The sequence below is a fragment of the Podarcis melisellensis genome (genome assembly GCF_964234715.1).
Source record: "Podarcis melisellensis genome assembly, chromosome: 3".
NCBI classification, from domain to species: domain Eukaryota; kingdom Metazoa; phylum Chordata; class Lepidosauria; order Squamata; family Lacertidae; genus Podarcis; species Podarcis melisellensis.
Window position 1 is genome coordinate 65,302,083 of NC_138530.1, and position 10,057 is coordinate 65,312,139.

Sequence of the window (10,057 nt, forward strand, 5' to 3'; positions counted from 1 at the left end):
AAGCCGGGGAAGGAATGGCGGGCGGGAGGAGGGAGCCCGGGACAGGGGGCTGCAGCGCTTAGACCCCCAGGAAGTTTCTCCTTCCTTTCTTCTCCTTAAAGAGATCCCGTCAATTATATACACGTGCTAGAAAAGCGACCGCAGCCCGCGCCACGGGATTAAGGTGAGGATGTTTGCAATAAACATTCCTTTCTATAACACTCGTTTTTTCCACCGCGGAGTGGAAGAGAATGTGTAGCATTCCGCTACTCGACATGCATCCTTGTCATCAGCTGCATGCAGCGCTTTGAAAATGCGATTCCAAGCAACGTGCATTTAGTTCGCATGTAGGAATCGGCCCATAGAAATCAGTGCGACTTCTTATGATAAATATGCTGCTGAGGCAGATGGTTTGGAGGCACAAATAGGCAAGCGGCTGCAAAGCCTGAAAACTTAATACAGCGGCTGTCAGTGGCGCACACTCAATACGTGTGGATCAAGGCGAAAGCTAAGAATCCAGCTTACAAAATGAGCGCCTGCTGTTTTACACAGGCTTATCATAAACTAGTTACCTGGTGAACATGCATTTAGCTACATGCTAATTTTCTAGAAATCTGAGGACTTGCACCCATCAGAAATTGTTTGCTGCTGTTCATGTGCAATGAATTTGCACTGCAGGAGTGCTGGAACCTTTTTACTACTGTTATAGAAACACGAATAGTTAAGCTGATGGTGGGCTGTTTCCATTTTCTACCTATTAAAGTAGGGGTATTGAAGACTGCACCCACAAGCCTTTACGGAAATTGTTTTTATATACAGTACCTGGTGCTATCTTATATCAAATGGAATATTTTCTGTAGTTAAAAACCTACAGAAACCTCAAATAGAATCTTGTATGTACTTTCCATCTTAAAAAATGCACAGCTGTAGAAGGAATCACCATTCCTTTGTGACAATTCATAAGATGACTCTCTGTTTAACTGTGACTTCTGTCAAGGAAGGTGCTACAAAGAGGTCGACAAGGCCATGCATTGTAATTATTGGCATGCTGCAGAGGTGACAATTCAAATTTCACTCACAGAAAAGAGGAACTCTACAGGATAAGCATATATTTAAATATAATGTTAGCTTTTCCAAGGGCACATTGATCCAGACCAAGCAATCAATACCTTTGGTGATACCTTGAGCAAATGCACTTAATTCTTTCACTTGAATATATCTAGCACGTAAGAAAGTTGGTGCAATCCTGTGCACACTGGTAACACCATTGACTAAAGGGACCTGCTTCCAAATGACATGTATTGAGCCTATAACCTATGTGTATATAAACTTGGGAGTGAGGAGAAAAGCAGAAGTGGGATGGTTAGGCCAAACTGAGTTATGCCCACCTGAAATGTGGGGTGGTTATAGGTCTGTCTGAAAAGTGGAATGGCACCCACTATATCCTACCCTACTGGACCCAAGCTCTATTGAACTTGGTGAATTTCAGTATAAACATGCATAGAATTATGTCTTAAGTAACCAAACTTGTCTAAAGGATAGTACAGGGTTGGCCTACTGTTTTATCTTTCAGGTCATGCAACTATACAGTGAAAACAGGTGCAACAGGCTGGGTATGATCTGAATTGCTATTACAAATAGAAGGCAAGTAGAACACTATTAAGGGACATGGGTGGTGCTGTGGGTTAAACCACAGAGCCTAGGACTTGCCGATCAAAAGGTTGGCGGTTCGACTCCCCACGACGGGGTGAGCTCCCGTTGCTCGGTCCCTGCTCCTGCCCACCTAGCAGTTCGAAAGCACGTTGAAGTGCAAGTAGATAAACAGGTACCGCTCCGGTGGGAAGGTAAACGTCGTTTCCTTGCACTGCGCTGGTTCGCCAGAAGCGGCTTAGTCATGCTGGCCACATGACTCGGAAGCTGTACACTGGCTCCCTTGGCCAATAAAGTGAGATGAGTGCCGCAACCCCAGAGTCGGCCACGACTGGACCTAATGGTCAGAGGTCCCTTTATCTTTACCTTTAGAGCACTATTTATGACAAGCAGATGTCTTGTGGTACCTTAGACTTAATGTGTAAAAACTACTCTTTAAGATGCTCGAAGGCTTGTTTTTTGTTGTTTCAGACTAACATGCCTACTCCTTTGAATATATATGTGCTGTTTTACTACCAATATTAATTGAGGCCTTTATATACGACCAAAAATATTGATACAGTACAGTGGTACCTTGGTTTACAAACGTAATCCGTTATGGAAGTCCGTTCTTAAACCAAAGCGTTCTTAAACCAAGGTGTGCTTTCCCATAGCAGCAGGGACTCAATTTACAAATGGAGTCAACAGGAAGTGGAACACGTTCTGCTCCTAAGGCAAAGTTCAGAAACCAAAACACCTACTTCCAGGTTTGCAGCATTCTTAATCCAAGCTGTTCTTAAACCAAGGCACTACTGTATACGAATTGGCTAAAATAAATGTGTGTGTTTTTTGGAAATGTGTGTGTTTTTTGTTCTCCACAGCTGCAATTTCAGAGCTCTGCTTTTTGTTATGTCGCAGCCTCAATACATGGAAGCAAAATGCAGAGTACCAAAGCTGTAAGAACTGATCTTAGCTCTGTGGAAGAACTGACAAGAGGCTGGCAGAGCTGGTCAGAGGTTCATGCTGATTATCAGAGACGGAACCCCTTCAGCAGCAACAAGCCAGTAACTCGGCGTACTGAGAGAGGAGATCCCACCTATGGGAGGCCCCCCGAAGGCTCCAAAACAGAACAAAGAGGAAAGGATGCTCACACACACATAGGCAAGGAAGTGGAAGAATTATGCTTGGTCATAAGTAGTGTTGGAGAGAGAGGGCAAGATGGACAAGTAAGAATAACATTTAAACAGCTCTTTGACAGATATGTAACTATATCCAACAAAGTAGTAGGTGTCCTACTGAGGGCAAGGAAGCACGGCCTTGTTGATTTTGAAGGCGAAATGCTTTGGCAAGGAAAAGATGATGATGTAGTTATCACCTTACTTGAATGAGATGGTTGGATAAGCATGATTGCATTTGGCAACTCCTTTAAAAGCCTTAATCAACAATGTCTGCTGGCCAGGATGTGATGATGAAAATGCTCTCTGGTGGAAACAAAAATGAAGTAGAAGTTATGCGTATTTTACTTGTGTCCATTCACTTTTACATGTGTGAAAATTAAAAAAGAAAATGGAAAGGAGGTGGGGTTATGGGAGAAATGTCTTCAGCAATTCCACCCACCATTGAATACAGTGTTTTGAATATACACAATTTTGGCTTTAGGTGCGATCACTGTGCAAGTTGCAGGCTTACGGTACCTGTCATGTTTTCCCCCTCTATGGTCATTGCCTATACATTGTAAGTGACAAGGGCTTCTTATAAGACAACAGAGTGATAACTCTTCTGAGTGTACATGAACTGGAAATCTGTTTGGCTGCAAAGTGGATGCATTTCACATGAGTCATGGCACTGGAAATGTAGATGCTAAAAAATGGAAGTGATGTGAACACATTAAAAATATTTAGCATTTTCTTGAGGTAGGTGTTGTTGTACCACCACTGATACTCTAAAAGTATTTCTTACTTTGCAGTTAGCAACATTTTCCACTCCAAAATGGATGTTTTTAACATTACAAACTTTGGAAAAGTAGATAGTAACTATTTTAAGAGTAGCTAGTTTCAAATTCATGCAGAAAAGCTAATTCTTAAAAGTTTGATTTTTGGAAATAGTCTATAAACATTCAAATGAGTTTGGCAAAATGTTTTCAGATTATAACTAACGTTACGTTGTTTGACTAGATGGCAGGCTTATCATACATAGAGTTCCCGAGATGTTGAAATATAAAGGTACCAGTTCACAAACAATATTCTCAAATTCAGATACAATAACATTAAAGAGGTTCATCTCTACATGTTGATTTTTATTAGCTTCTTTTTCAAACAGTATTAAGGTTGCTGTTATGTTTCCAATGGTACATAAACTCACAATCACAACTGCTTTTCATACATAACACATTTCAACATGGTATAAATATAACTACTACTCCACTAAAGGAAGACATTTGTTGATTATCTTAACCAACAGTAGTTAGAATCCAGACTCAAGTATCAAAACAAATACATGCCAACAAAGACGAGGATTAAAATGCTAAAGCCATAAAGGAACATAAAGGGTTATTGTATTTTGGCATACTTTGAACACTACGATGTAAAACTGTGCTAAATAATTGGATGTTGCTCTAGTAATGCAGTAGGTACCAGAATGCACAATTTCAGCAAGTGCTTGTTCAAGTTAATTTTTCAGTAAGAAATTCAATTATATTTGAAATGTGCTCTAGAAGCCATTTCATGCCAAGTCTTAAAAGCATCTACAATCTTGACATTAAGGCTGTGGAGGTAGACTAAGAACAAGAGAATTTTTGTTGGAAGAGACGACTTCGCTAATGTTGTGGCCATGTAAGGTGGACAAGCAGTATGCTATATAAGCAACTCTGATGCCTCTACTGATGAGCACTTGGATGAAGGCTTTAGGTAGTCAAAATGGGACATCTGTGAATAATGTATATCCCTCTAAAATTTGATTAAAAGATCTGGATAATCTACCCTTAAGAATGGGTTTAGTGTTTTATGTTTGATTTTAAAGAAAACAGAACCAGGCGACATTCATGAATTCACATACTAACAAACTCTTTGTTGTAAGATGTTCTGGGTACTTAACTATTGTATAAATACTAATAAATAACCATTCCAAGGTCTGTCTGCATAGTGGTAGTTTCCCACAGTAGGCAATGCCTCCCAACATGCTTAAGATTTCCCAAATATCCAAAGCTATAGTTACAAGTTTAGTTTCAGCATAAGCCTCTTATACTTCATACATCGGATACCTTTCACTAGTAAAAAAGTAAAAAGAAACCATTGCTCTATGTAAACTTGCACTGCAATTCACCTTCTAGCTATTCTTAATTACATGCATTTAATTGGTTACAATGGTTTACAGTGGTACACATTCAAACAATCTTATCCTAGACCAACATACTAATGGTGTGATGTCTCACATTGTAAGTACAGATGGAAGACATACTCTGGTCACAATGGCTTGTTAAGAGCTCTTGCTGTGCATACAGTCATGTACATGTGTGCGATGAGTGATTTAGCACCAAGACATCATAGCTATCACTAGCATTGCAATGCCAAAAATGTCACTAATGTGTTGTATAGGCACAAACCTCTTGCATTGTTTAGACAAAGAACAGTCAAACCCAGAGGCATATATTAAACTTTAATTATATCTTTTTTTACAAGATCAGTATTTTCTTTCAGAGTATAGGTATTTTTACTTTCCGATTGGTAGATATGGATGTTCTCGAAAGTGCTCAGTTTTTTCAGGTATTTTCCTGAGACATGTACAACGTTCTTTAACGATGAGTTCAACCATTGTACAGCAGCAGATTCAAGTGCCATTTTTCACACACCTGGCATATTAACAATTACATCCAACCCTATAATCAGTGGTCACAGTTCAGAGAGATGTGTGATCTGGAACAAGTGCTTTTCAGATAGTAGCACTTTCAGCCTTCAGCCGTTCCAAGAGTTGCTCAGCCTGTTAAAGAGACGTTTATGTTGCATGTTAATATTTCCCAGAGATTACTTGCTGCCCCCTTGAAACTGGGGAGATAAGTAACAGAAACCACTGAGCAATAGTACCATTCCCTCATTGCCAGCCTAGACACAAAAGCATCGGTGGCGACAACTTTCAGGAAGGCCATTTTAGAAGGGGGGCAGGGCACAAAGCATCATCTACAAAGGGTTCATGCAAGACCATTTTCCTGTGGTGTCGTCTATTATAATGAAGAAAATATGAAAGATGGTTTCTAACACTTAAAATGAAGTTAGTTAAAATCTAGACATCATTAACAGTTATTAAGAAGTTGACAGGACTATTTCAAACTGACTTAATTCAATATCAGACAGTAAACAGTAAGGCTCAGAGTTGCAAAAAGAGGAGAAACAGTGCAAGTTTTTCAAAAGGAGTAGTCAGGGGTCAGGCACAGTGCCTTGGAAATGGAATAATGGCAGCACCTCAATGCCTTTTGTCTGCAAAATGGTAACATCTTAATTCACTGGCACAAGAAGTAGAAAAGGGAGCCTCAAAGTTTTACACTGGTGGTGTCCGGTTCTTTCTTTGCAGCGGAAGGGAAATGGGGATCACCAAACTAACTGAAATACTTACTGTTATAAACCAGTAGGAATTGATTCTGTAAACCATTCGGGACAAGAATCCCAACTGACTAGCTGGAGCCAGGACATGAAGATGTAAATGGGCTATTGAGCAGAACGGAGGCCAGTGAAAACCCATCCTTGAGAAACGGAGGAGAAAAAGAATTAGTTATCAACTACTTAGTGTTTTTTTGAGTGAAGTATGTGAAAGCTCTTAAGGACTTAAAACAGTAAGCAGGTCTGTGCATCGCACTAATGCAAAATTCTAAGACCTCCAGGTATTATTTCATACAACATAACCAAATTACATGCACTTTCCTTATGTATTATGCAACTCTATTATAATGCACATTACCATATTCTTCCCTTTCTAGAAACATACCTTATATCATTCAAGTCATTAAATTTATTCCGCTGAAGGACAGTCTTTCCAACTGCCATCATTCTTTCCACTGTCAGATCGGGGAGAAAAGAATAAAATCAGATTTAAAGCTCATTAGATTTCTGATGCATTATAGTCTTACCAGCTTAGTCCTAAACTGAAACTAATGCAAACTCTGTTGATTTCAGTAGAATTTATTCCAAAGTAAGCCTGGCTAACTTAATAATGGGCCTCTCTTTTTAACTATAAAGAAGCATACATATTATTATGTACAAATTTTAACATTTATTCTTAGTGATAATGTAACCTACAAAAACATAGGCCAAAGCAGGCTGAACCACAAGGGATCTGTAAAGGGCAGATAACCACATGGTGAAAATATCCACAACAAGTTATGCAAGTTGAAGCAGCTCCTCTTTCCCTTCTCAAACTTCACCTTTGCTTGCTTTTCTACCCAGGTCTAACCTGACTGACAATGAAGACTGTTCCCCACAAATCTTCCCAATGCAGGTTTAAGGATGGTAATTTTCTGTGTTTTGTATACCACTTGGTTCACTACTGGTGCTATGCAACACACAGCAAGTGTGATGGACAGCCAGTCTTCAGGCATCCTTTCTGACTAGTTCCAATATACTATGCCTAGGATTTGCTTATACCAAGAAAACTGTTTTGAAGAACATATTCATGGGGGGAAATGGGAGTCTTCGGCTCCACATAGCCATATGCTGCTGGCATGTAAAGAAGAGAAATGGCTCCCAGGTTAATTTCAATCCAAGCAGAGCTGCAAATATGCTGGATTCCCAGTGCCAAACCATGCAAGTCAAGGAAGCATTCAGACAGAACTTAGCATCCAAAAAAGATCTCAGCTTCCATTAAAAACCACACACGGTCATTTTATACCCCGCAAAGCTTAAATGTGGGTGGTCAGTGTCCTGTGAAATCCCCACAGCAATGGGTGTGGGCGGGTGGTACAGGGTATCAGTCAGGAGTCATCAGCGAGTGGGACATCAAATATATAGAGTTGAAATGGCACGCGGGTGGGTCAAAGCTACCCAGAGAATCTTTGACAGAAACTCTGGTTCAGACCCATATCTGACAGGATCCAGTCCAATGCTTTGTCAGTGGCCACCCTAGAAGTAGTTTCACGGAAGAGACCCTTTGAAAATGGGATGGAAGATGGCGGACATGTCTCCTTGTCAATCCCCCAAAGTGATTGCTAGCAAGTTGCCACAGCTACTGCCTTCTACTTCTTGGTAAGCAACAGGGTGGGGCAGGTGTATGTGTGTGCTGGGAAACCCAGCCAGATGGGCAGGATATAAATAATAAATTATCATTATTACTTGCAGTACAGATGGGCTCCAAGGGCTCCAGTTGTTGAGATCCATTCTAACTGCTAATTATATAGACTCTTGTTTTGCAGCTAATTGCATTCAACAATAACGCACTGTTGTTGTTATGTTTTATTCATTTACTTTCAGTTCCAGTAATCTGAGTGCTCGGTCCAGACTTACCTAATGGTATATGCTCACTCTTTAGAGTCTTGCAATTTCCTATATGTTTTTTTGGCACCACTAAATAATGATGTGGCGCTCCAGGCCTGATATCTCTGAAGCACACCAAGTCTTCATGCTAAAAAATAAAGAGAAGAAAAGCTTGATAATAGCAGGTCGTGTAAGAAACAGTTTTGCAGGTACCCATCTGAGATAGCTATGCATGTCAGTAAGTAAAGCTAGAAAGCTAGTACCAACCGACAATATTAATTGTTCAAGTGTTATCAGTCTGAACTATGAGATAACAGTAGAAGAATTCAGACGTATCACCCCCTTAAGCATACAAAGAATGTTTGTCCCAGTCCCCAATTTCCGACACCTATGTAATGTTAATGAGTTCTCATACAGACTGATGGATATAACTTAAGTAACACTGGAGCCCTCATTTGTTAGACCACTTTGTAGGCCAATATTTGTAAACCATGCAGCAACACCTAACAACATTTTGAAGGGTATATTTTGAGTCCCATCAGAGCCATGTTCCAGCAGTATCAGCCAATCCCACTCATTTATTTTTCTTTCCATAAAATGCCACTGTCCATTAACCCTGGTTAAGTAGGCAGGGAGAAAAGTTGGGGGGAGAAAAGTTGGGGGAGCTGCAACTAGAGATGTATGTATGAGGGAAACACAATTAAGATGATGTGTGAAAAGCAAAGGGTGAAAGGATGAGGTAATGGGAGAGAAGCAGAAGTGTGTTAGCACTTAAAGGACTGAGATCAATGAATCATGTTTTCACCCCCAAATTTCTAGCACATTGGGAGTTAGAACGCTCTTTTTGCTTAAGAAGCACATATATTCTATTGATGTCATTATATAAACAATAATTATGTTATTTTAAGGTTACTGATCCTGGTATTTATGATGAGAAGTGGTGTGAAAACATTAAGAATAAATCCACTACTGAATGTGGGCTGGGGCTGAAAACCAGTGGCCATGCTTCTTTTCACTATCCCAGTTTATTTATTTGTGTATTCAATAAGCTTTTGTAGAAAAGGCTTCCTGGGCAGTTTCCCAAGAGAAATCATGCAGCCATAAAACCTAGCACAATATAAAACGAGGAATAGCCTAAAACCCATAGAACAAACAGCACCAGAAATGGTGCAACCTTAAAAGCTTCAAATTCATAACTTATTTTATTTTATATCAAAGAGTAAGCACACAAGACCTGGTGATGGACACCGGCTTTAAAGGTTTCTCACCTAAGTCTATCAAAGTCTATTAGCCATAAAACCTCAATGGAACCTCCAGTTCCAGTGGCAGTTGCCAAGGAAGAGGAGGGCAAGGAGCGAGTGGGGGCTCCTCGCTTCCATGCCCTGCAAGGGAAAAGAGGGGGTTGGTTGCCCACCGTGGGAAACGGGCTGAGCGGGGCTAGAATTTGAAGGGAGGGCGGGGGCTTGCAGCTGTTGCCGGACTACAACTCCCATCGTCCCTGGCTACTGGCCACGCTGGCAGGGGCTGATGGGAGTTGGAGTCCATTCGCCCATCCCTAGTACTGAATGCGCCTCCAGCCCGAGCCTGAGCTCTACTTCGTGGCTTGGCTGCAGCCTTTGGACGTGAGGAGGTGAAGCACCCGCCCGACTCCCTTCTGCTTCCTGCGCCTCACCTCGCAAGGCAGCAGCTCCGTGCCCGCCTCCTCTCCGTGCGTGATCCGGCAGAAAACGCACTTGCCGTCGTAGGCAGCACTGCTGCTGCCGCCGCCGCCGCCTCCAGCGCCCTCTCCGCCAGCCGCGCCAGCCTCTCCGCCGCCGGGACTGGGCTCCGCCGCCGGAGACGAGCCCGAGCTGCCTCCTTCCTCGCCGGCCATCGGGATCCTTCTCTCGGGCGGCCTTTGGCCGGGGAAACGGGGCGGAGCGGTCCTCGGGAGACGGGTCCGCCCAGCGGCACAGGCGTTCCGGGGACTCCGCCCTTTGCCGACCCCGGGTGCG

The 10,057-nt window shown here is 41.9% G+C and overlaps 1 protein-coding gene and 1 long non-coding RNA gene across 2 annotated transcripts; one reads left to right on the forward strand and one right to left on the reverse strand.

Moving 5' to 3' along the window:
- Positions 1-25: 25 nt before the first annotated feature.
- On the forward strand, positions 26-3,520 carry LOC309367676. The gene is made up of 2 exons (XR_014167269.1): positions 26-163; positions 2,490-3,520. It is a non-coding gene; the product is annotated as an uncharacterized lncRNA (long non-coding RNA).
- Positions 3,521-3,883: 363 nt separating this feature from the next.
- On the reverse strand, positions 3,884-10,057 carry HINT3 (histidine triad nucleotide binding protein 3). The gene is made up of 5 exons (XM_081907227.1): positions 9,736-10,057; positions 8,094-8,211; positions 6,583-6,652; positions 6,214-6,340; positions 3,884-5,583 (listed from the first exon to the last, which is right to left on the reverse strand). The coding sequence occupies exons 1-5, from the start codon at positions 9,934-9,936 to the stop codon at positions 5,536-5,538; spliced, it is 564 nt and encodes a 187-aa protein (XP_081763353.1). The 5' UTR covers positions 9,937-10,057; the 3' UTR covers positions 3,884-5,535.